This window comes from Trichoderma gamsii, assembly GCF_001481775.2.
Source record: "Trichoderma gamsii strain T6085 chromosome Unknown Scaffold_5.2, whole genome shotgun sequence".
Taxonomy (NCBI): Eukaryota; Fungi; Ascomycota; class Sordariomycetes; order Hypocreales; family Hypocreaceae; genus Trichoderma; species Trichoderma gamsii.
The window spans coordinates 76,896-101,699 of NW_020171342.1; the positions used below are offsets into that span (position 1 = coordinate 76,896).

Genomic DNA, 24,804 nt, shown 5'->3' on the forward strand with positions numbered 1-24,804 from the left:
TTTTATTGCATGAAGCGAATCTGAGACTCGTATTTTGTTGAGGTTGTATTGTGCTATGCTGTTCATGACATGTAACATATGCGGAGGACACCTTTGATACTGCTTGGTTGTATATCCTGCGGCGTACCTCGTCTTTCATTTTAAGAAGCCAAGGACAGCAAGTGATGGAAAGTTTTCCAACTTCAAATCCTTTCATGATGCATCCCCAACCATTGGGGAATCAAAATAATGCCAAGTGAACAAATTCATGCCAACTTTTTCGCCAGACCTGATAGCTAGGCTAGCATGGACTAGTCTCTCATCGACAGATCCGTTATTGAATAGGTTCTTCCAAACGATAGCATTGCCTCTTTTAGGCTTGACCAGAAGGCCTTGCCTGTTTGCTGCCCGTGAGAATTTGCTGCCATCCGCATCGGCTCCAACACCAGTAAGCCTTGGAAAGTACGTCTCACCGCCTGTGCAATTGTCATTCAGGTACACAAAGGCGCTTAGCAGCCGATTCCAAGGGCGCTCTGTGTAGTCTGGATGAAAATTTGTGGCCTTTGTGGGTTCAATGGTATCCATGTGAGGCCGGAAACGCTCTCCGCCTGTGTATCGAACAAGCTGAGGAGTCTCGACATTTTCGTGCTGCGCATTGCCGAGCAATTGTTTTGTTCGCTTGAGCAGACATCTAGCCACAAGGTCCTCGTGAGGAACGAATGCTGATGATGAGTTTCTGGTGTTTTTGTCGACACCGAAAGTCGCGTCTTCGTGGTCTTGAGGTTTATAGAATACTTCGCTCGAGTTCCATGCATCTTTTCTATATACGTAGTTAGGGTTTTTTCTCCGTTTGCCAATATCCCGACTTTTAGCGAAGGAGACTAATGTTGTACTAACGTGAGCTCGAGGAGATGATTTATCTCCTCTTCCTTGATGAAATTGTTGATGTAAATAACCCAAGGGTCAAACGATATGATCTCGACCGTGTAATCCTGGCGACAACTATACCGTTCTGTAATCAAAGCCGACTTTGCTTCCACTGAGCTTTGCAAAGATATATGGCTGCTTATCCAACGACCAACGCGAGCCAGACTGAGTAGCAATACTGCCACGGACATGAGAAATACGAGTGGCGACTTTGAATTGCCCTACATAACTTTGTCAATTACAAATTGTCCTCAAACATCATTTGAGCTTTCCACTTACCATGATGAAAGAAATGCTTATCCTTTTGGAAGCTTCAATGGGGTAGTTGAAAGTACATCAATGTGAAAGAGTGAAACTGTCAATAGAAAAGTGCTGGACAAAAGGCTATGCTCCTTGTATGACTAAAACCGCCCCCAAATCCTGTTATGGCCGTCACAACATCGGGACTGCCAAGGCGGGGTGTGACGTGTCATGCTATGCTGGCCGGGGAAGAGTTTATAGATGTTCGAACAGTAACACGGGATTATCCACGCCCCACTAGTTCCATAATTTACAGGGTTTCAAGCACATGTGCAGTAGTTAATTTATTGAGCCATCCATATGGTAGATCCAAGGCCAAGTCGCATAGTTGTTATCATCGACCCATCGCTCTCGGCCCACTATTCGCGTATTGCGGATGGTACAAGTTTATTACGATAGCATCTGTCGTTGTCTATGTTTGACTTGTTTTGCATTTGCCTTTTGTACCTTTAAGCAGTGTTTATCTGTTTTGCAACTTAGGCATGCGTCTTTGGAACGTGATACTTCCGAGCTGGGGTCTTCATCTCGAAGATGATTTTTTGGATAAGCGACATAGTGCAACATCCCATCTAGACGGCCTACGTGGCTTCGCTGCCTTCATTGTGTTTTTATCGCACAATGCTTCTCCATGGTATCTGCAGATGAGGTCGGGCTACGAGCCTGGAAAGATGGACACCATACTGCAACTCCCACTGATTCGCATTCTCTTTCATGGAACTCCCATGGTGGTCATCTTCTTCGTGATTTCTGGATTTGTGCTTTCTCTAAAGTCCATCCGGCTGGCACGAGTGGGTATGTGGGAGGACTACATCAACACCACAAGCTCGATAATATTTCGGCGTGCTTTGCGGCTCTTTCTGCCGTGCCTTATTTCGACATTTATTGCCGCCATGTTTGTTCAAGCCGGCGCCTACAAATTCCCATACGATTACAAATTGCCTGGAGAAGGCTTGGTTAAGCCAGAGCGACTGCCTGTCATGGTTGACCAGCTCGTTGATTGGGGCCACGTCATCTCTCTTAACCTGATTAACCCGTGGGTATCTAAAGGTCCCATCACGTACAACGCTCCTTTATGGTCTATTCCGGTAGAGTTTGGATCGTCAATGAGGCTTTTTGTAACAATGGTAGGATTATGCCAACTCTACAATTCTGCAAGATTGTGCATAACCATCATGTTATTCACTATCTGTATGCTCTATAGCCGCTATATGGATGCAGCAATACTCGGCGGCATGTTCCTTGCGGAGCTGCGTCTGATCAAAGCCAACATGTCCATATCGTACGTACCCCTGACCAGACGGGTTATTGTCTGCTTGCAGGATATTGCGGCCAATCTTTCAGTTTTTCTGGGCCTGTTCATTGTCTCGTACCCCGAGAAAATGGCAGAAGTGAGCCCGGGATACAGCTGGCTTTTTGCAGTGAATAGTCAGTTCTATTTTTGGGCGGTAGTTGGTGCAATCTTTATTGTTTGGGGTGTCGACAATTCATCCCTTGCAGCAACAATCTTAAACTCGCGTCTACTACAGTATCTTGGAAGGATTTCTTATTCGCTATATATCGTCCATTATCCGATATTATGTGTACTGATTTTCCCATTGCAGGCCACACTATGGGGTCCAATGATTGAAAAGGAGAGCTTCTTCTTTTCTTGGCAGTACTACATTGTTCTTCTACCCGGGGCTTTGTTGGTGTCATGGGTCGCGGATATATACTACCGATATGTTGACTTGCCCTGCGTTAGATTCTCGCACTGGGTTGCTCACAGGCTTCATTGATGTTATATGAAAGATATTGAGATAGGGGAATATAGATCAAACCAAGGGAAAATGTCCTCACGCAAGGCACTCAATTATATCTACATTACTTGTAACCAAATAAGGCAACCAGTATGGCAAGAGACACTAGCACGCTGGTTATCCCATAAATATACGAATGGAATCGACAAAGGCTTTTCAGCTCCGCCACCCAAGTGGAAATTGTCGTGAGGCACCCACGGAATCCATCCTCTATGCCCTATTAGACTTGGCACCCAACTATGCCTACAGAAGCGCTGTGAGCAATATCCCATGACATGCCGAAGACTGCAGTGCCGAACAAATTAGCCAGGAATGTTCCCAAAGGAAACGATGAAAGCCTTCCATTGAGGTACAAAGAGAGGTAAAACCTGGCTAGACATCCCACAGGAGAGAATACAAGCGCAAAGGCCTTCCCGCGCCAATTGATGTCCGGTAGCAATATGGATATTTAAGATTACGCCAAGCCAACTACCCCATGCAAGAATAACAACGACCCTGTCGAAGAGCTTTCGAATAAGGCAAAATGAAAGAGACGGAATACATTTCTCGTACCGATAGCCAAATGTGCGCCAATATGGAAAGCTGATAAAGTCAAGCAGACCGTAGTAATAATGACTGCTAGCATTGCTAGGAACGAGTAGCCCCCAGATCGTTCTATGGTGGGCAATTCAAACTCGTTGTCTGATAGAGCCAGCAACACATCTCGTATGAAGGTTGAAAAGCTCGTAAAGCTTCCGCAAAATCCAGTTGTCAATCCAATATAAAGTGGGACTGTTTTCTTGGTTGATGGGTGTGCTTTTTTTGCCGCGCTTAGATCTATAACTGTCCTAGAAGAGCTCGAGCCACTACCTTCGCCCATCTCTGCTCTTCTTGCTCTAGCCAATTGTTCGTCGTATGTGAGAATGCCCCATTCATGCTGGAAGAGCATGCGACCTTCGGTAAGAAAGCCCATGATTAAACTCCCTCCAAAATTTGCCCAAATGGTGGTAAACAAAACTGGCGTATTAGGGTAAAATGTTAGTGCTGTCAACCCAATCCGCGCAAGTGTGCCGAGAAATGAAAACAATATTAGATATGATAGAGTGTATGTTTGCGTGGCCAACTTGGATACACGTGTCGTTTCATTTTTCTCCCTCAGTTTGGTTATTTGGGTTCGTATGCGTGGGTATGCTGCTTTGCTCTTGGCGTTGGTTCTGTTTATTCTATTCTTGTTCGCGGCTTCTTGTTTCTTCCAAGTTATGGTGTCGATAAATTGCATTCTCTTCTGTATTCTCAACCGGGCTGTTCACTGCCAACTCGTCTAGATTGAACCAAGCTTCAGGCACGTCGTAGGACTCTTCATTTGGTGATTAATTTTCATCCCGGCTCTCAGCTGGGTGACTTGGTCTTTTAACAGAGGGCTGTATGGTGTCCGGTCGGGCTATGGGGTGGTTGTAGAGCCATTCTAATTAGTCGCAAGAGATATCATGGAGCTCTATACGAGATGAGTCGGTTGGAATTAATGTGCTGAAAGAAACTTAGCAAAAGGTGCTTAAACAAAAGACTGATAATGAAGAAAGCATCACCATAAGTTGAAGAGAACTTGCGCGTTACCGACAGACTCGGAAGAAAGGCGGTACGGGAGGTGACCTGTTTCCGTGGGGAGGGTTGCCTTGGTAGGCCGATGCTTGGCCTTTTGATCGTCGGATGGAATATCTCTCAGCCAGATTAGATTGCCGTAAAGCAGCAGACCTCGTTTCAAGCACATTATTCAATAGCCGAAAAGCGAGTATATTTGCTCGGCCTGGAACCAAATTTTATTCTCAAAGCCGCAAATACCTGAGCGTTTTGAGGTGTTTCAAGTGGTAGATATCCAACTATGTGATTATATACTCTACAAAGATGATGTAGTTAATGAACGAGTAGATACTAGTACATATGCCTATATATGCGTATTGAAAGGCCCTGATAATGAGCCTGTGACCAACACAACTTCATTTTTGTCCGTGCAAACCTAAGTTTAGAACATGCCTTTGTTTTTAACTGCTCCAGAAGACTGCTTAGAAGTGGTGATGGCCGTAGTGCTAGAAGTTGCGGCAAAACTGATAACGGTAGTAATTCTGGAACCAACGGCTATAGTAGTCTTAGAGATGGCGGTAGTAGTCACAGGCTCAAAGATATTGATTCTATCCTTGCCACCGCATATCTCCTGCTTGTTTCCACTGCACGGACTGTTGCACTCCGTCGCGTTCCAGGTCGTCTGTCCGCCGACAAAGCTACCACACCAGCACTGGTTGCCCTGCTTGACACCGGCGTACAGCACGGTACCGTTAGACGCTTTCCAGCACTGGTCCTCACAAGTCTTGACCTGGAGAGCAGCGCCGTTGCTGCTCACCTGTTTCCCCAAAACAGGATACTTGGCATCGTTGTCTGTATAGCATCCCAGGGCGTTCCAAGAAGTAGGAGACGGCACATGCGTAGACGACGAGGAGGTTGTGGTAGGTTTTGCCTTTGAGGTGGTGGTATGTGTGGAAGTATAGCTGGCCCATTTCTCCTCGGTAAGGATGCAGTACGACTGGTATCTCCACGGCTTGCAGTCGACGCCAACAGAAGGGTTCCACTTATGGAATTCTTCAGGAGAGATTGCAAACATGGAGCGGATGGACTCGCAAGTGTCTGAGCCGGCATTATTGAACCATTCCCTGCAGGTAGAGATGGTGTCTGGATCCCATTGAAGCTCGGGATGAGGGCTTGCAGCCGTCAAGGTGATGCCGCAGCTGAGAGCTAGAGCGACGCCAGGCTTCATTGTAAAGAAAGAGCGTGCAGTTTCACGTTTGAACTATCAATGCTTGCGAAGTTGTGAGGAATACAAGGGGAGAGGATATCAAAGAAACCCTGAAAAATAGGGGGGAAAAAAAAGAAAGACGGAGGTAATCAAGGCAGGACTATTATGGGTGAGTCAACCAACTGGGCTGTGTCCTTGGCCGGCAAGAAAATTCTTCAACACGGACAAGTTGGGAGGTGGCCGAGGCCCTACGGATACAAGGTTACATTGCCGAGAAATAAGCTAAAGAAGAACCATATTTTCAACTCTCTTTAAACTTGTCAGTGCCAGGCATCCCCTTGTCCGCCCTTTACCGCTCACAAAGTCCATGTAAGAGAGCACAAACGACGTCGGCGAGCTTCCGTTGCGACATTTTTGCAACCCGAAGCTCCTGCGACTTCCTAGACAAGTACATGCACGACTACCACCTACTGAATGGAGTTTGAGCTCTTCCAAACATGCCTTTAGAAAAAGAGTCAGTCCCTGCATAGGTTGTTGGTCATCAAGTTTACAGCGGTGGCAAGGCTCTGCAATTTGCGAACCAGCTCGGAGCACCGCCTGAATGCAGCTTAGCATCCATCGTGCCGATGCCCCTGGAGCATCTTTGCATTGACGCCTTACGGGGCTTCGCTTGCCCTGACGTTGCACCGAGCAGCCGCCACAAGCGCCCTAAGCCCAATCGCAGGCTAGTAAGAGCCCTACCTACATCTATTGAGTACTTTTACGGGCTAATTTCAGGCCCCTGCCAGCGCAGCTATAGCGTGCACGGAGCATGGGTCTACTGTTGACTTGCACGGGCTCGTATAATATCGAGGGACCGGATCCAGGCTCGGAACATCGTCAACAACATCCATCACTCATATAGGCCTTCGCCGACTCGACTTGCGTCTCAACCAACAACACAAGAAAAACATCCCTACTTTGCTTTTCCGTGGAGTGTTGGGCGGACTCGCGAGCCCCTTTTTGATCGGACCGAAATACACGGCAAATGTTACTCTTTGCAAGCTGTTGGCCGTAGCTTGATGCTACAGTCATTTGCTAGATTAGAAATCGATTCTTGGAATATGGCCACTACCTTCCATCCCTTCCCGCGTCTTCCCTCTGAGATCCGCTCTCAGATCTGGACCCTGGCAGCTCGTCCGCGCCTCGTCCACATCAGCATCACCTCGACGGCGATGAGGCCCTGGAAGCGGACCGGCGACTATGACTTTGCTTCGCCAACGCCGCCCCCTGCTCTCATGCATGCGTGCCGCGAGTCCCGTCAATGTGCTCCCTATCAGAAATCCTTCTTCACAACCTTGCCCAATGAAGAAGAGGAAGAAGAAGAAGCAGCCGAGGTCCGGTACATCTGGGTCGACTTTGAACGAGACATAATCTGCCTCGAGGACGACAACGTGAACCGGGTTTCGCCGCACCAGGCGGATATTCGGCGGCTCAGAGTCACGATACCAACTGGGGACCGCGGAGACTTGGTGTTTGAGACCTATGGCCGCTCCAGCCATGTCCTGTTCGAGAAGTTCACGGCGCTGCAGGAGTTGCAGCTGGCTATGGCGAAAGATTTGTTGGCATGGGGGTCAACGTGGCCTGGCCGTGGATACGGAGCGTGCCCCCGGGAAAATATCAGGTATCTCGACCTCCATACGGGCCTCTTGTTGACTGGTCCTCAGCTGGAGATGGCATACAACTGGTCTTGGCAGCACGGGGGACGAGTATTGGATATGGAGACCTTTGACGAGGATCACGAGTTTATGCTTGCCAACTACACCGGCTTGGATTTACCTGGGCTTGCAGAGATAGATTGAGCGACGGTTGGAAATGATCAAGCAAGCGGGAGAGCAATCATTTTCATATTTTGCTACATTTGCTTCACCTTGATGTAGATGCCCAACGGTCTTGTAAGTGCCAATCGATTGGGATTGGAATTGAATACAAATAAACTTGCATATGGAACAGCCCAGACTCTCTCAACTATCTGCATTCTGGGTTCCTTCTCCGTCATTTTTTCCCCTTGGGCCACTCTCAGATACACCCGTTGACCTTATTCTCGACTATTTCATAAGACTGGATAACCGTTCGATGTTCGCGAGCTGTACCGTCCTCTTTATAAAAATCTTCCCTCATCTTATCTGTAATCGCCATGGTTTTCAGCTCGCTGTACTCGCCGCCGGCAATTGCCCCCGCCATGGTCCGTTCCCAATCGACCGTCTTCCAGGTCTTTGAAGGATCAGCCGGCTGTCAAGATAGTATATTGCGTGACCTGCTGTCTCCTGTCACTCACAAGAGTTTTTGGCAATGAAATACAGGAAGCAGCGTGCAGATAACTAGATATTAACCTCTCCTCCCATGGCCGGCCATGTTATGTATGTGTCTATGGGAAGCCCTCTATTTACGGATCCTTTATAAACATGGAGAGTGCTGTGCAGACGCTTGTATTGTTGGTCTTGCTTCCTAAAGCTGCTGTTGGTCCGGACTAAAATCCCGCTTTAGATGGATTGAATTCTTAGCCCAGCCACTTGTGCAGAAAAAAGAAGAAAAAAAAACAATAATGTGTAGCTCCACCAGCGGAGGTAGATGCGACACAATTAAGAGATTGTATTAGGAAATGGTTTCTCTGTCTCTTCCATAGCTAACAGTGTTTCTAAGTACATGTAGCCGATCCCACTCACATGCAAAAGATTAGGCCAATAATTACTATTGTAGCAATTACTGTAACAGAACCAGCTGCTTATAACGGCAAAATTTCCATGAAGATGGAGATCCCTCCTGGCGTTCCTCTCAATCACTTGAATCCATCGCATGTGGCCGCAGCTGAACACTTCAACGATCTGCAAGTTGGGTCCATTCTTGTACCCTCTTGCTCTTGGGCGCGATTACCCATCTGCGTACAAGATGACAGTTCAGGACTATGTACCATTGAGCGAAAGCGACCAATGCAATCTCAAAGGGACTTTGGGTAAGCTACAACTTATTCTTCCGGCAAAGAACTTTGTCATAAGGTGATAAGTGGTACGCAAATATGTTACTCATCTAGCCCAAACAGACTTTATCGGCATGGATGTGTATACCGCACCTATCATCTTTCCTGTTGTACACGACATCGCTGGCTGTGCCGCTGACAATAAAACAAGCAACTCTTTTTATCCAAATTGCGTTGGTGTCAGCGAAATCACTGAGAACGGTTGACTAATTGGGCAACCCAGTGCGAGTATTTAGATGTACACCACTCCAACTTACCTGCGCACTCAGCTATCCTACCTTTGGAACACTTTCCGTCTTCCTGTGATGGTGACCGGATTTGGTCATCCAACAATGGCACAGCGAACCCGCCAGAGCTCAACGCGATCCAATTCGATACCGTGCGTTCGGAATATTACGTTGCGTTCCTAGGAGAGATTCTCAAGGCGATCTGGGAAGACCATATTCATGTTCTGGGAGCATTCATGTGGAGCTTTGTGGACAATTGGGAGTGGGGGAGCTTCGACTCACAGTTTGGGCTACAATACGGTAATCGCACAACGCAGAAAAGGACATATAAACGCAGCTTCTTTGACGTTTTTGACTATATAGAGACACGAAGAACAAATTTTAACTAGGTATAATGAAACATTTCCCCTGCAATGATAGAGCAAACGACTTTTTATAGCAAAAATAACGCTTTATATACTATAAGCTGGCTTCAGCTAAACTTCATGTACCTAAGGTACAAAGCAGCAGATAGATACGCGTAGCTGTTCGAGAATATCGTTAAACCTTATATAAACTCTCTTATGGCTAAATCTCTGCAATAACCTCAATCTCTACGTGAAGATCTGGAAATGGCAGGCTCTCGATGCCAATCATCGTGAACAAAGGTTGATGATTGGGGCACCACCTCTTTATATTCTTGACCATGATGTCGCGAGCTTGGTCCTGCATCTTGGACAGGCCAACATGGTATGTTCGTAGTTTAACGACGTAGTCCCAACCCGTTGCTTCATCGCCTTTGGACAATTGGCCAGCTTCTCGAAGGGAGTGAAGAATCACATCGTTCATGTTAGAGAATGCCTGTGCAATCTCTTCATCTATAGTCGCGGGAACCTTTCCCGTTGAAGGGTCCTTGCCGGCTATGACGGTTAACCGGAGAGCCAGAGAGCCAAATTAGCCTCGTTCAACTTACTTTGACCAGTAACTTCCAAACGGACTCCCAAAAGGCAGGCATCGCTAAATCCATATTTCTCTCTCCAGGATTCACTGTACCCAGGAAGAGAATAGTAGGTCAATGAAGACATTGGAATACTGTGCTGATGACTTGATATAGCTTGGTATAACTCAAATGCTAAAAGTTCTGCGTTGCTAATTTGGAGAGTTGGCGACTCAACAGGATCTTGACTCCTCTTTTAAGGCGAGAGGAGTATCCCACTTAGCCTCGGGATATCGGTGAATATCCGAACAATCCATCTCTTATTCAGCATTACTTCATCCATGTGGACCATGGGTAAGTGGGTTAATTTAAAGCATTCTAAGCTTTTTACTGAGGTCACAAGTATCTGATTACTGTAACATGGCCCGAGCTCTTGCATCATAGGGGTTGGGAAGTGCTGGTGTTTCCGCAGTGTTGCTTGGCCGCCAACTTGAACTATCCATATTTATTATGCGGGAATTCAAATAACTGAAACGCTAGTAGTCACCCGCTCCTTTTGGGATTACTCTCTGCAACGTCGTTGGGCCTATATTCTCTTTAACAAACGAATAGAGCTGTCCTGAAGAGATGGATGATGGACGGAGAGCGAAACTAGATGCCAATAAAGTGTTCATATCCAATATAACTATATTCCAGTCCATCATAGATATACATATATACAAGTGTGACAAAGATAAGCAACAACGCACTTTAGCATTGTTGGCGCCACTGCTTGTCAAATTTTTCATGTACAAAAAAAACCTTTTAATACGTAAAGCTAGCCAAAGTTATATTGCGAAGTGCCGTTTAGCTATGAACTATCGTGCGGCACGAGTCCTCAGTCGCTTATCGAGCCAGAAGCTGATTCACCAGAACTTGAACGAGGGTTAGGAGATCAGACAAGATTCAGCTTCACCAACTTTTAGCCACCTAGAAGCCATTCCTCCCGTTACATAAGATGCATGGACAAGAACTGAGAAGCTGGAACTGCCGTTTTGTCTAAAAACTCTTGAATTAACGGGATACCACTAAAAGAACGATGGTCAGAGTATCAGTTTCAGTCCGGTAGCTGCCTCACTACCATGATAACGTTTCGCCGTTGTAACTAATAAATCTGCCGTTGGTAGTTGTCTTAGAAGCCTTTTCAATCTGCTCAGTCCAAATAATCAGCAAAACACTCTTTCTGTCTTCACTCAAAAATAGCTGATGAGCACAATACTTACTTGGTCCATGATTTGTGTAGCGCTATCGTTCACTGACATTGTAGCTTGTTCGAGCCCGACTAACTTTGCTCCGCGGTTTCCCATATCTGTTTGCACGAATCTATGGCGGAAAGAATTTGTCAAAGACGGCAGCGGCGATGAAATGAAAAGTACTTACCCCGGGCTGATTGGAAACGCAATTAGATCGTCAAATTCTGCATTGATCTTCTCGATCAGATAATTCCCAGCAACTTTTGACATTCCATACGCGGCGGTAAGAGACGGGTTATGTGGAATATCACGTATGCTAGCTAAATTGGTAGACATGTATGCTATCTTGGGCTTCTGGGCTGCTTGCAGAAGTGGTAAGACGGCTTTGAACAGTCGTAGAAGACCAAGAGCATTGACTTCGAAATGGACGAGTGTCTCATCATCGGACAACTTGTCCACTGAGCTCCAGGTATTGCATATGCCAGCGTTGGCTATAACTATATCAAGAGATGAGACGCCGTATCTCTCTTCGAGATGAAAGATGTCGTCTGCGGCGCTGGGATGGAAATCTAGATTAAAGGGAACTAGTAGCAAGCGTGATCCTTCGGCGTGGGTGAAGGAATGCAGTTGAGATGTGTTGGCTTCTGTAATCTCTCGAACGGTTGCAACTACAGTTGTGTTAGGCTTCGCCAAGTAGAGAGACACAAGAGCCGCTCCGATTCCTACTCGCGATGAGTTACTATCTACTGTCTGCTTGCAGAAAGGCACAGGAACACTCACCCCTATTCGCACCCGTGATGAGAACGGTAGTTGGCGCCATCATCTGTTCTTGGACAACGCTGATTGATGGGAAAAATCACTCCATTCGGCATTGTATACATATACTCTCGGCCTCTTTTATCAGAGCTCGTAATTACGAATCCGGGCTCCCCTGAACTTTAAGCAGAATGGGTACTCCATTCAGTACTTCGACCAAGATATCTACGGGCCGCACTAAGCTCCGTGTCGGCTAGGATATGGTATTCCAAGCTCCTCGGCGTACCTTCATGCTACTACTGCTGACTCAGCGGGGGCTTGGTAAAACATTGATTGCCGAAGAAATTTGCAAACACGAACGTTCTGTAAATAGTAAATGCAATGTCTCGATTACTCACACACTTCTGCAATACTACATGTAGCAATATTGATATAGCGACTCCTTGTGAGCCACCCCAAGCACATATGAATACATTCTACCTATATCTATTCCAACGTACTGCTTTCAAACTAGTTAGTTTATATAGCAAGATTAGTACTGTCTATTTAATTTCTTGAACCAAAGAATTAACCCAAAATGGCTGTGCGGTCTCTATGATAGCAGGAGAATACTGAGGTAAGAACATCATGTAAGGCAAGCCTAATGAAGAAATATATGTATAGGCAAAATATTAAGAAATCTTACTCCCTTTACAATTATTTTTGCATCTTCAATCTTATCTCTATATGTTGCATCTAACCTTTCATCTACTTCTCTTTTCGAGTCTGCTCGGGGTTCCTACAAATCCCTTGCTGCTGCATAAGCGGCTGCTCATGTTTTTCTAAGCATTGTTCGTCTTCTTTATTTGCTCATGACCCGCTGCGGAGACTACAAAAACCTACAATCCTAGTACTTGAAGCAATCTAAGCTACGCGTTTCGGAGATTCATGTGGTATGTTGTGTGGTCGGTAAGCGCGGGTGAATTAGGCCAGGGCTTTGGCTTGCATTCTTTTCTACTGTCTGTTTCAGTAATCTTTTGTAGATCGTTGAGTCATGAACTACATAATTGATATGTGATGCAACATAACTAGTTTTCTCAAGCATCCAGGAATGTAGAGCCAATGGATATATAAACCGCTCGCCTCACACAACATGTTGTGTCGTAGAGCTCAAGCACGATAGAAGTTCAATCCCAGTTACGAAAACATCGTTTTCGATTTTCGTTCGAAACAACAGTACATACCACTACAACTATGGCACCTATTACAATCGCTGTCGTGGGGGCAACTGGTTCTCAGGTTGGTCTTAATAGTTTGCCCCAACCTCAAATGCTGCACAGCTGCTCACAGTTTGTCACAGGGTGGAGCTGTCGTGACGGAGCTCTTAAAATATCCTGAGAGGTATCGAGTACGAGGCCTCACTCGAGATGTCAACAAACCTGCTGCTCAACTCCTTTCCGCAAAGGGCGTTGAAGTCGTATCTGCTGATCTCAGTGGTGGCAGCAGCGCTTTGGTCAGCGCATTTGCTGGAGCCAGCATCATATTTGGACTGACCGACTTCTGGGCATCTCGTTCATCTACAGTCGAAGTCCAACAAGGCAAAAGCCTTGTCGATGCGGCGGCGGCCACGTCCACTTTGACGCACTTTGTTTGGAGCGCTCTCCCTGATCCAGTTGCTCTTTCAAATGGGAAGTATCTAAATGTTCATCACTGGAAGGGTAAAAGCGAAGTAACCGAATACATTAACGAGACATATCCTGCGCTTTGGGCAAAGACCACGACGATACTCTTCCCGAATTATTTTGAGAATTGCCTAACCAACCCAGCCTCGTATTTGCCTAAGAATGTATGCAATGCAGCCAGAGCCCATTAGGTACACCCTAATACTGACGTTTCGCAGGTATCGGGCACATATGTCCATTCGTTTCTGCACAGCCCAACCACTGTCCTGCCTAATGTTGCTATCGCTGATACGGGTAAACTTGTACGCGCTGTAATTGAAGACGGACAGCAGTACTATACCAAGACGATCGCATTCTATGCACAGAGCTTGTCCGAGGCAGAGAAGCTAAAGACGTTGGGAGAAGGTATTATCCGGTTTATTACCTTTACGAATCCTCCTCCGCTAATGGATCAAAGTTTTGAACGTCCCAACAAAATATAATCAGATCAGCGCGGCAGAATTCCAACAGGGTCTTGTTAAAAACTGTCCAATGACCGAAGAAAATGCTTTGGACTTCACTGAGCAGCTCCTGATATTTGAGACATTCGGGAATGTGTACGCTCGAGACGAGTTTATACAAGCCGCAGATGTTAGTACCATGCTACAGATTGTCGCGAGCATATTTGGATTCAACTACATATGCTAACTCAAATTCAGATACCAGGTATTTCATTGACAACTTGGAAAGAATTTGTTCAAGGCCATGACTTGCTTGGCAAGATCAACCATCCAAATTAGTTGTAGGAATGCCGCTGGAAGCACAACCAGGAAGCCGGCTACCATACGTCCAGTGTCTAGACTTAGAGCAATTAGCCTAGTGACAAATCTGAACTCAATCTCTTGAAATATGTTGCGTACACACTCTACTCATTACAATATTGAACGATGCATTAGTGATGGAACCAGTGGCAAGCAACTGTAGATGCGTTATGCGCTGTGTGAAACTAGATGATGGACGGAAATAAAGCCCAATTCGCCCATCTATCGAACGTCCATCAAACCAATGAACCAAACCGGTTTAACACAGAAACAGACAACACGCGCGATACGTACCACCAACTCGAGCAGCTTCAAGGTAACAATGTCCCCAGGGCACTGCATAATTTCCTCGTCAAAATTAAAGCGCACTAGTCATTTCTGCTGGGTTTACAGCCCAGTGCCTAAAACCTCTTGAAAATCGGGAATGTAAGCAGCTCAATCAATGTTGCCGAACCGTAAACCCGGAAGTAGTTTGCCCCGAGTTTGCCATCCCCGACTGCAAGGCCGGCAGTATTTTGATCCTGAAACTACCAGCCCTAGCCGCAAGGCCGGCGGCAGTTGGACCCGAACAATGGCCCTGGTTTCCGGTGGGGCCGAGATCATATATGCAAACTACCGTATTAGGCAGTGCCTGCATCCTGGCTGGTGGAGTAACCCTATATCCATGTGTCATAATATTTCGGCAGCCTTTTGAGGTTCACCGCGTTGTAGTTGTCAGAAACAAAGGAGAGAATAAGAAGAAGTTATCACATGTCACAAATTTCGATGATTGGCTTTATTCCTATGACATATTGCATTTTGAGATGGTAATTCGATGAGATGGGCATACGAAGCCAGTAACGTATCGCTATGTAACCCTCTCAGTACGCTTGCAAATACATTGTTGTTCTGACAAATGGCTTACCAAATAATCTAGAGGCAGAAATTATTCCAATTAACAAAAGATTTTAGTAATAATAAGTGTGCAATGGCACCATGATGTGGAACCTCATCATCGATCGAAAAAGTCCCATCACAACGAATTAGCCTGAACTCGGAACACCGAAAATGCCGTTTTCCAGGCACACTAGGAACTGCCCGACAGCTTAGGAAGAAGATACATGCATTCTATCGACACAATGGTAGAATTGTTGCTGAAATCCGACTTCCGATGTAGCAAGTCATGTCCAATATCGGATTGCCTGGCGATAGCATCGCGGCTGGCACCAAATCTGATCGGGACTCCTAAGAGAGGCCTGTTATCATTTAAAATGACTCGACGTCTATTTCACTCTGCCAGATACAGAGCCAGTAGTCTCAGTGCCTAGGAGAGGTGAAGCAGAATATATCTGCGGCGGTATGAAGCACTTTTTGGTACACTGATTTGTCTTAGCCGGTAGATATTACTCTTAAGCTGTGTAGGACAAAGAAATCGCAAACTACCAATGTCGATGCTGGAAAAGTAGCTTATGAGCCAATTCGATACGTTGTACATGAGGTACGATTATCCCACACCCTCGACAGTTTACGCCGTGACCATAAAAATTGGCTGTCTTTTGTTCTAGCCTACCTAGACGCCTGCCTAGGGCTGCGTCGAGATGCATCGCGCCGACATTGCTGGAAATCAGCCACGGTTAGTGGACAAGAGTATTTATCGCGAAGTCTTCAGGCACATTTGAGATGAAATAAGTCTTCCAATAACATGCAAGTAGGAGCTTCGTCGGCCGCGGTTGTCGATGGTATGTAAATAACAAACAAAGCGGGGTGTTGGTCAAAAAATATAGCACGGGGACACAAAGTGAGCATTGTGTACTACGGGGCGAGGCAATTTTGAGGATAATTTTAGCGAAAAGATATGAGTAGAATATAGAAACGCGCAAAGGAGCATCCTCTTGGCATATTTGACGCGTATGGCGAGCAGCTGTATCACTGCGGCGTGAGTTGCCTTAGCCCACGGGAAACTTTACATGTTTCAGGCACATTTTGCGGCCTCTTTTCTTAATCTTTTAGAGTTTGATCCACGTGAGAGATTGTTAGCGACACAATTCCACTACCAATTTGTTTAATCTAGCTCTTTTAGCGGCGATCACCGATAACATGCACAACATTTTGTCGTAAATTCGCATGTCGAAAGCCTTGACTAGCATACTATTATTTCGGGTAGCTGAAAGACCTTGTTCCCTTGTGCCAACGATATCAAAGCTACCTCAGGTACTTGTGCGACTAGGATATTGACTTGTATCAATCTGTTTACTAGAATTATGCGTAGTATCAATTCTTTTGTTCCGAGGGAAATTCGGGTTTCTATAGGGTAGGAGCACGAACAATGAAAGGGGCCGGACTGCCAAAAGGAGAGTTTCCCCCTTTGGCTTCGGAAAGTGGAGTAGTCCTAAATCCCGACTGCCAAATTACGCAACATTCCACAGATGTTAGACGTCAGAAATCCGGATGTTGATAAACCATACTACAAACACATGAGGCTTTCCATGGAGCAATCTCGCTGCTCCCGGTGGATAGAGCAAGCTAAAGCATGGAGTTATGTACCGCCTGCTTTCCAGATAGATTGCTACTTCCGAGAAGACCGGGCTGAGCAACTTCTAGCATGGGCTGGTCTTCTATATAAAGGTCAGAGTCCATGGCAGAACTCGACAACAACACATCACAACTGAAACGCCATCACTCAACTATAAAATACTCTCAGTCCTTTATATTAAAATCATATCAACTATATTCGTATAGCTACTGAGAATTGTATACACAAAAGCAAACCTCCCCCCTTAAACATAATCATCGACAATGGCTTCCAAGGTTGATGTCCACCACCACGTCTACCCGCCTGTCTACTCTCAGGGTATACTTCCCGCTCATTTGTTCTAATATCATTACTGACTTTTATGTTTCAGCTCTCAAAGAGATTGGTGGCGATCCATCAGGCTGGTTTGTCCCCGATTGGACCGTGGAAGCCGACCTTGACCTAGCCAACACGGTTGGCATCAAAAAGACCATCTTATCCGTCACTGCACCCGGACCCTCATGCGTCGGAGACTCTTCCAAGGCTCTTTCTCTCGCTCAAGATTGCAACGACTACGTGGCAAGCATCCGTGATGAACGTCCTCAAAATTACGGCTTCTTCCTCGTTCTCCCTTCCCTCTTCGACACTGAAGCGTGTCTCAAGGAAATCGCACGCGGCTTGGATGAACTGCACGCTGACGGCGTAGTCATCTATACGCGGTACGGCCCTGATAACACTTACCTTGGAAATGAAGCTTTCTTGCCAATTTGGAAGGAATTGAACAAGCGTAAAGCTGTTGTCTTTGTTCATCCGACCCATGCAGTTGATACGGCGTTGGTTAATAGCAAAATGCCCCAGCCCATGTTTGACTACCCCCATGAGACGGGCCGAACTGCCATGGATCTCATCACCTCGGGCAGGTTGATCAACGACTGCGCAGACTGCAAGATCATCCTATCTCACGGTGGTGGTACCCTTCCATCTCTTATCGGTCGTGTATCCGGCCTGCTGCCATTTACGCAAATAGGCAAAGTATACTCGCCAGATGATATTAGGTCTCAGGCTAGAAGGTTCTATTACGATACGGCATTGTCTAGTGACTCGGCTACGATGAAAGGACTGTTTGAGGTGGCGGATCCGACGCATGTGTTATTTGGAAGTGATTTTCCGAATGCGCCGAATGACTCCATCAAGTACTTTACCAATTTGTTGAAGGATGCGGGTAAGGCTGTTAATATTGATGTGGAGGATATTTACTTTAAAAATGCGTTGAAAATGTTTCCCGGGGTGGAGTAGCTGGCTGGATGACCCAAGGAGAAGTTTGAACTTACATAGAATATTTACACCGAATCAGAAATGACTCTTGAAAGACCCTGTTGTACAGCTGCCATTATATTGGTCTGTTTCTTGCGGCGATTCGTTAGGGCATATACGGTAGTGTTGAAAGATCACTCCATAAATCCACTGGCACTCCCGTCATAGAGTCCACCAACCCTGACGGTGACAAGGAGGGCAACTGTGTCAGAGCGGCGTCATCGGGCTGCCCCAACTGCGAGACTCTGCTTATCGTCCTATCAACGGCAACCCTCATCATCTCCACCAATCCCCTCGCTCTCTCCACCGCTTCTCTCGCCTGCAACACCCTATGCTCCGCCAATCTCTCTAGATTCTTCATCGCTACATCCACCGCTCTCCGCGCCAAAGTTGTAGATTGCGGCGTCGTCGTGTGGGTGCTCACATATCCCGTAAGACACAACATGGCTAGCCATTGAAACCTCGTTGCGTGAGCGAGGACATTGAACGAGCCGCTGTTTAAATTGTCTGCCAGAGTTGCAGTGAGTGATACCGCGTGCTTGAGACACATGATGCTGAGTTCGGCAGAGATGGGATGATGGCTGCTCTCGATAGCGGTGGTGGAAGTAGCGAGAGAAAAGGGGCGTAGGAGGAGGAGGCAAGCCATGTGGTAGGACGTTTTGAGCAGTAAGGATTGGCGGTGAAGCCACATTGGGATATCGTCGTCTAAAGAGGAGTCGAGATTGATGTTGTTGTTGTTGGTATTATTAGAAGTGTCCTTCGTATAGTTTTTGAGGGCCGGAGGAATGGCTTTGAACCAGTCTGATATTACCTTGGTTGATGTCTTTACAGATGATGCCCCTTTACTGTAAAGAGTGTCGATGAAGACATCATTACAGCTATGCTGATTGCAAATTTGATCGAGGTCGGCCGTAGACTGTCGAATGAGCTGAGATAGTCTATTCATTTGCCTGAAACACTCCAGGTAAGACAGTCCGTTGTGATTCATGGCATCGTAGGTAGTTCCAAAATCGCCGAGCTCAACTGCATCGCCATTTGTTGCTGGGATTAGAAACGGCAGGCCTGATTCTTTCGACATGACGGTGTCCAACATCTGCAAGACCAACCATGTCCTCTTTGCAGATATGTGACCATTCGGCTGCTCTGCGCTGCTATTCCCGCTTGGCAAATCGAGCAGGTATGCATCTCGAACTGCTAATGAGAGCATCTGATGGGCCTTGTAGTGTGAATGCAAATTGCCAGCGTAAATGGCAGCATATATATATGCCTGGACAGTGAGCAAGTCTGGTCCGGTTGTTCTTCTGAGTAATTCCATCTGGGAAATCTCAAAGAGGTCATAGCCGGGTGGATCATACGCCAAAGTAGCTGCGTTGTAACCAGCATCGTCAACAGACAGCGTCAAGACCTGGTGAGTCCCCAACGCGAGGATAATTTCGATGAGCGGGCATCGTTGACGAATTATGTCGGAGTTGATGGCCCATAGAGATGCGTAATGCGTCCAGAGCCAGGATGCATCTATAATAGGTGTAACGATCTGGTAAGACTGGAGGAATGTGGATACTAGCAGCTCTTCTAGTTGCCTGTCCATATTTACTCCAACAGCGTTTCCTGGTAGAGCTGGTGGGAGACCGGGTATTGCGAGAAATGGCTGTGGAATACATGGATTCAGCTCAAAGACAGATGGATCAAAGCCCTCAAAGATACTTGATTCGCGGAGTTTGGCTCCAAGAGTCTCCAGGAAAAACTTTGACGATGTAGCCCTTCTGTTTGTAAAACCTGATGGACTCTCCTCAGGATGACGCGAGGCGGGATGGTCAGTCTGTGGGGTTACAGCGATGGCGTCTGGGGTTATTTGCGACTGCTCTGACCTTTGCACAGGCCTTTCGTCGAAACACCGTTTCCCGCTGCTCTTGCAGGACCGACATGGCCTCTCGTCACTGCACTTGATGCGAGCCTGTCGACAACGCACGCATGCTCGTAAGGCATGAGGAGATCGTTTGTGCGAGCGAGAGCTGCCATGAGCGTTGCTGAGATGAAAGGTTGAGAACATGTTGTCACTGGGTTTGCAACTACGTAAAAGACGGCATTGTATTGTATTGTATGCAGCGTTGAGAAGTAGAAGAGAGTGTTGATGGAGCTTGCTGGATGGATTAATGGGGCAAAAGGGAGAATGCTAGACTCCACCTGGGAGCGTCACCATGCGCCGCGTTCCGCGTGCCTGAGAGGTGGAGAACTCGGCATCTCGATAACGCATGCAGCCACTCAAGGCACAGCCGTAACCGTTTGTTATAGTGAAGCTTAGGAGGGCTGTTGTGAAAGGCTGAGCTCAATCCCGTTCTAGCAATTGTGCCCTATCCCCGATGAAGCTATTTCTACAATAATCCTTTGGCCAGAGAAGAGACTACTGGCTGCTAACCCTTATGATGAAATAAATGACTGAGATTTGTGCTGTGATTGAGCAGGTAAATGACTCGGCAGTGCACGGGACACAATTCTGACCATGGATATTCTACGCCCGGCGGAAAGAAAGTGCTTTCTGTCCAATACCGCTGAGACCGAGCAAACCCCGAACTGTTACAGTACGGTTCAGGCGTTCAGGTACCTTCTCGCGGAAGCGACTAAAAGGGAACATCGCCATCTGGGGTAGGTAGGTCCCTTGCCAGCTTTTGCGCTAGTTGCTTCAAACTTGATGGCTCGCCCCTTCTAGACTTTAAAAAACCAGGCCTGTCTCACTCCACATCGGGGTCTGGAGTGCCCTGAACCAGACCGATGCTCCTCCTGGCACTCATAAATGTACGACCCAAGGCAGCCCGCAAAATGAACCTGTATGGTGATTGCTTGCTGTGTAGGTGGAAGTACTATTCGCATGTTCACGCGACTTTTTTCCTCGTTTTTACTTTAGTCCGTATCAAAATTCGAGCTGTGCTGAAGTGTATGATGCGGGCAGTAGATCTCCTAGTCTCATGTAGGTAGGTATCGACAGATGCTGCAAGCACCTTGACCAACTTTTCAAGAACAATGCTGGGCTCTTGAGACAGAGGCTGGTTAGCACGCTGTTGATTCAGCATCCAGTGCTGCCCATGAGCAAAGAAGAGGTCTTTGCGTCTTTATATGACAGCTGAGTACGACGTCGCATGGGTGGAATCTGCGCTGAATTCTCGGCTATCGGCATGTAACAGAGAGCGACCAGGAGTTGCATCCATCGTGGCATCAAAGGCGCGCGTCTACTTTGTGTCTCTCTCACTGCAGCCGCTCCGAGTGCCGCATCGTCGTGATTTACCTACAACCTCGTCTCCAGCGCCTTATTGTGACACTATTGTGAATCATCCACTGGCGTTTTCCCCCATAATGGCAACACTGGCCGAGCCAAGTCCGGCGATCGGAGCAGTGACTCACGGCAAAAATGGAAAAATCGCTGGTGTGGGGTAGAGGGTCGTAGCCCTGCTCCAGGCTTTTTCTAGCCGTTTGCCTCGTTGATTCGTTAATGAGCTGGTTCTGAGTGGCGTCTGAATCGGGGCCGCAAGCGTCGAGAGCTAAGCAGATTCCGAGCTACGTCATTGGATCGGAGGCGCTGGCAATGACTCCCAAAAACTTTGTAAATCTTAAATAACCAACAAACCCCCACCTGCAGATTCTGCGCCAACAACCAATTGCTCGCCAACATCAGACGACCAGCACGATTAGATCCCTCGATCCCAATTGACTCGCCCAATTGACCCGAAACGACTCGTCAATCGAACCTCCTATAAACTTATTCGCCGCCCAGACGCTCAGTCAATCGCAATCAATCGCCCGCCATGTCCGTCACCGGCATCACCGCGTCGAATCCTTATTCGAACGTCAACGACCTGTTGAGCAATGTCCGCAACTTCAAGATCATCGAGTCAACTCTGAGGTAGGAGGAGAGGCAGAAACTCAAAGTTATTGGACATTGATTGACCGGTTTAAAGAGAAGGAGAGCAGTTCGCCAATGCGTATTTTTCAAGAGAAAACAAGATCAAGATGTATGTTGAAGTTGGAACCCAGCCCTTGCTCTTTGTCTTCATCGCTAACTTCATCTTGTCCATAGCGCGACAATGCTGTATGTCATCTTTAGAACCTGGCTCTGCTGCTTCAGTTGAAGAAACTAACCTCCCCATTGATCGGATTTCGGCGTCGACTACATCGAGCTCACGAATCCCGCCGCCAGCCCGGTGAGTCTTGCCGGCTGACCTCCCATGTACCTCAATTTAGTGCTAACAATCGTAGCAATCTCGCGAGGACTGCGAAGCCATCTGCAAGCTCGGTCTCAAGGTGAGAATCCAGATACCGGTGCATTCACAAATTGACTCACTGCTAACGTCATAGTAGGCCAAGATTCTGACCCGTTCGTGATATCCCCATGCAACTATCCCAGTGGGTAAATCTTCTGACAGACATTCTAGACACAAGATGCACCATGGAGGATGCCAAGCTTGCCGTATGTTCCTCCCGTCCGAGATTTATTGCAATTGACTAAACCCTCAAAGTGTGACTGTGGAGTCGATGGTGTTGACGTCGTCATCGGAACAAGTCGTGAGTACTATCCTCCTGAGATGCATATCTCCTCCATCGACTAACCTGCTGGAATAAGAATTTCTCCGAACGCACTCCCTTGGTGGCAGGGACATGAAGGCCATTACCAAGCAAGCTCTCGAGGTTATTGAGTACATTAAGAGGTATGTACTCCACTCGCTCATCGGTCAAAACCAGAAGCTAACATTTTCCCAGCCGAGGCTGCGAGGTCCGATTTTCAAGTGAAGACTCTTTCCGGTGAGTGCCGTCTTTTACCTCTAGCTAAGCCGATCCCTTCTCGACCGACCGAACTATTTGCCCGTCGAAATGTCCTGGACTTTAGAGATGGATCATGACGGGCGAGAAATGGAGGAGAAGCCAGAATCTCATACTCAGATTCTCAGCCCGTCACGGCACAGTGTCAGGTGTATGAATCCTAAGCTTGTGCATTGTTAAGTGGAACAAGCAAGGCCGAAGGAGATGCTATATGACGTGCTCTCCTCCATCCAAGGCTTGGCTCTTTTCGACTGTGTTCGCGGGGTTTCGAAGGGATCGGCTGATGGATATCGGCTGTCTTGCTAACATTCGAAAAGATCCGATTTGGTCGATTTACTCTCCATCTACCGCGCCGCTAGCAATGCCGGTGTTGGCAGAGTCGGTGTTGCCGACACCGTCGGTTGTGCCTCTCCCAGACAGGTCTACGTAGGTGGTCGGAATTATCTTCACTCAGATTGATGCTAACATTTTGTAGGATCTTGTGAGAACTCTTCGAGGCTGTGTCAATACCGATATCGAGGTTCACGTATGTGCTAGTGGAAGCCATCTATTGCTTGCTTGACATTGAGCTAACCTGACCAAGTTCCACGATGATACGGGCTGTGCTGTTGCGAACTCATTTACCGCTCTCGAGGCGGGTGCTACACGTAAGCTCGCCCTGCGAAGTTATTACCTTGACGATCACTCCGACCATTCGACATACATCTTTCAGACGGATCATAGATCCGACGACCAGTATTCTCTACAAAAATATGCATTCAGGCTGACTTTTTGCGGTATAGACATTGACACATCTGTGCTCGGAATTGGTGAAAGAAATGGCATCTGCCCTCTTGGAGCTCTTGTGAGATATATTTCCACTCCCTAGGAAATCTCCTCTGGTCTAACATGATAAATTCCAGATGGCCAGAATGATGCCCACTAGCAGAGATTATATTCTTTCCAAGTACAAGGTTCACCAACTCAAGGCTATCGAAGACTTTGTCGCCGAGACAGTCGAGATCAACGTGCCTTTCAACAATCCCATTACTGGTATGTCATTGTTACTTAAGTCTGGTACTGCCGCGTTACTTACCAAATGACACAGGATTCTGCGCCTTCACACACAAGGCTGGTATCCACGCCAAGGCAATCCTCAACGACCCCTCCACCTACGAGATCCTTAAGCCAGAAGACTTCGGTCTCTCAAGGCAAGTACCATCCTTCTCAATCTATCTTGATGTTCATTACTAACAGCTATACAGATAGTAAGTTATACCACTGGTAAAGCTATAGCCCTAAGACTAACCAAGATCCAGTGTGCACTTCACATCCAGACTTACTGGATGGAATGCCATTAAGAGCAGAGTTGACCAGCTTGGTCTCAAGATGACTGACGACCAGATCAAGGAAGTGTAGGTTTTTGCCACTTCATCCTGAGTTTATCCCAATCGCTAACGGTTCAACCTCACTTTTACAGTACGGCCAAGATCAAGCAGATGGCAGACCTCAAGGTCATGACCCTCGACGAGAGTGATGCCCTGATTAGATCCTTCCATCTTGAGTTAACACAAGCGGAAGCTAATTAGAATGGACTAAATCACACAAAAATGGGGACCCGGGACAAAAGTATTGATATATTTCACGATACAAATGCATAGGCAAAAACAAATAAAACTGTTGATGACAGCATGATCTAAGCAGCGAAATTGAGACATGAATTTGACTTATTGCCATTCAACGTTGCCAATTTGCTCCTATCTTGTGACCATGGTGCTGGGAACTGGAAGCTAAACAATAGTGAGGGTCGTATACAAAAAAAAAAAAAAAAAAAAAA

The 24,804-nt window shown here is 46.9% G+C and overlaps 8 protein-coding genes across 8 annotated transcripts; 4 read left to right on the forward strand and 4 right to left on the reverse strand.

The window, feature by feature from the left end:
* Positions 1-192: 192 nt before the first annotated feature.
* TGAM01_v201930 (hypothetical protein) lies at positions 193-1,188 on the reverse strand (the record flags this gene model as incomplete). Its single annotated transcript, XM_018800170.2, has 3 exons — positions 193-799; positions 877-1,127; positions 1,186-1,188. The coding sequence occupies 3 exons, from the start codon at positions 1,186-1,188 to the stop codon at positions 193-195; spliced, it is 861 nt and encodes a 286-aa protein (XP_018666312.2).
* A 3,813-nt stretch (positions 1,189-5,001) lies between these two features.
* On the reverse strand, positions 5,002-5,787 carry TGAM01_v201931 (CFEM domain-containing protein; the record flags this gene model as incomplete). Its single annotated transcript, XM_018800171.1, has 1 exon — positions 5,002-5,787. The coding sequence occupies one exon, from the start codon at positions 5,785-5,787 to the stop codon at positions 5,002-5,004; it is 786 nt and encodes a 261-aa protein (XP_018666313.1).
* A 1,082-nt stretch (positions 5,788-6,869) lies between these two features.
* TGAM01_v201932 (hypothetical protein) lies at positions 6,870-7,607 on the forward strand (the record flags this gene model as incomplete). The annotated part of the gene is made up of 1 exon (XM_018800172.1): positions 6,870-7,607. One exon carries the CDS (start codon positions 6,870-6,872, stop codon positions 7,605-7,607), a length of 738 nt encoding a protein of 245 aa, XP_018666314.1.
* Positions 7,608-9,576: 1,969 nt separating this feature from the next.
* Positions 9,577-10,073, reverse strand: TGAM01_v201933 (endoribonuclease L-PSP; the record flags this gene model as incomplete). The annotated part of the gene is made up of 2 exons (XM_018800173.2): positions 9,577-9,908; positions 9,962-10,073. The coding sequence occupies 2 exons, from the start codon at positions 10,071-10,073 to the stop codon at positions 9,577-9,579; spliced, it is 444 nt and encodes a 147-aa protein (XP_018666315.2).
* A 3,073-nt stretch (positions 10,074-13,146) lies between these two features.
* Positions 13,147-14,353, forward strand: TGAM01_v201934 (hypothetical protein; the record flags this gene model as incomplete). The annotated part of the gene is made up of 5 exons (XM_018800174.1): positions 13,147-13,191; positions 13,253-13,738; positions 13,793-13,979; positions 14,032-14,204; positions 14,273-14,353. The coding sequence occupies 5 exons, from the start codon at positions 13,147-13,149 to the stop codon at positions 14,351-14,353; spliced, it is 972 nt and encodes a 323-aa protein (XP_018666316.1).
* A 2,796-nt stretch (positions 14,354-17,149) lies between these two features.
* TGAM01_v201935 (amidohydrolase) lies at positions 17,150-18,161 on the forward strand (the record flags this gene model as incomplete). Its single annotated transcript, XM_018800175.1, has 2 exons — positions 17,150-17,204; positions 17,257-18,161. The coding sequence occupies 2 exons, from the start codon at positions 17,150-17,152 to the stop codon at positions 18,159-18,161; spliced, it is 960 nt and encodes a 319-aa protein (XP_018666317.1).
* Positions 18,162-18,508: 347 nt separating this feature from the next.
* On the reverse strand, positions 18,509-20,229 carry TGAM01_v201936 (hypothetical protein; the record flags this gene model as incomplete). The annotated part of the gene is made up of 2 exons (XM_018800176.1): positions 18,509-18,673; positions 18,712-20,229. 2 exons carry the CDS (start codon positions 20,227-20,229, stop codon positions 18,509-18,511), a joined length of 1,683 nt encoding a protein of 560 aa, XP_018666318.1.
* A 1,747-nt stretch (positions 20,230-21,976) lies between these two features.
* On the forward strand, positions 21,977-24,556 carry TGAM01_v201937 (homocitrate synthase, mitochondrial; the record flags this gene model as incomplete). The annotated part of the gene is made up of 17 exons (XM_024548880.1): positions 21,977-22,074; positions 22,130-22,193; positions 22,249-22,260; positions 22,428-22,472; positions 22,530-22,545; positions 22,604-22,638; positions 22,688-22,733; positions 22,792-22,876; positions 22,929-22,970; positions 23,306-23,414; positions 23,464-23,514; positions 23,572-23,832; positions 23,891-24,020; positions 24,076-24,182; positions 24,225-24,235; positions 24,287-24,382; positions 24,448-24,556. The coding sequence occupies 17 exons, from the start codon at positions 21,977-21,979 to the stop codon at positions 24,554-24,556; spliced, it is 1,317 nt and encodes a 438-aa protein (XP_024406283.1).
* Between the last annotated feature and the right edge of the window lie 248 nt (positions 24,557-24,804).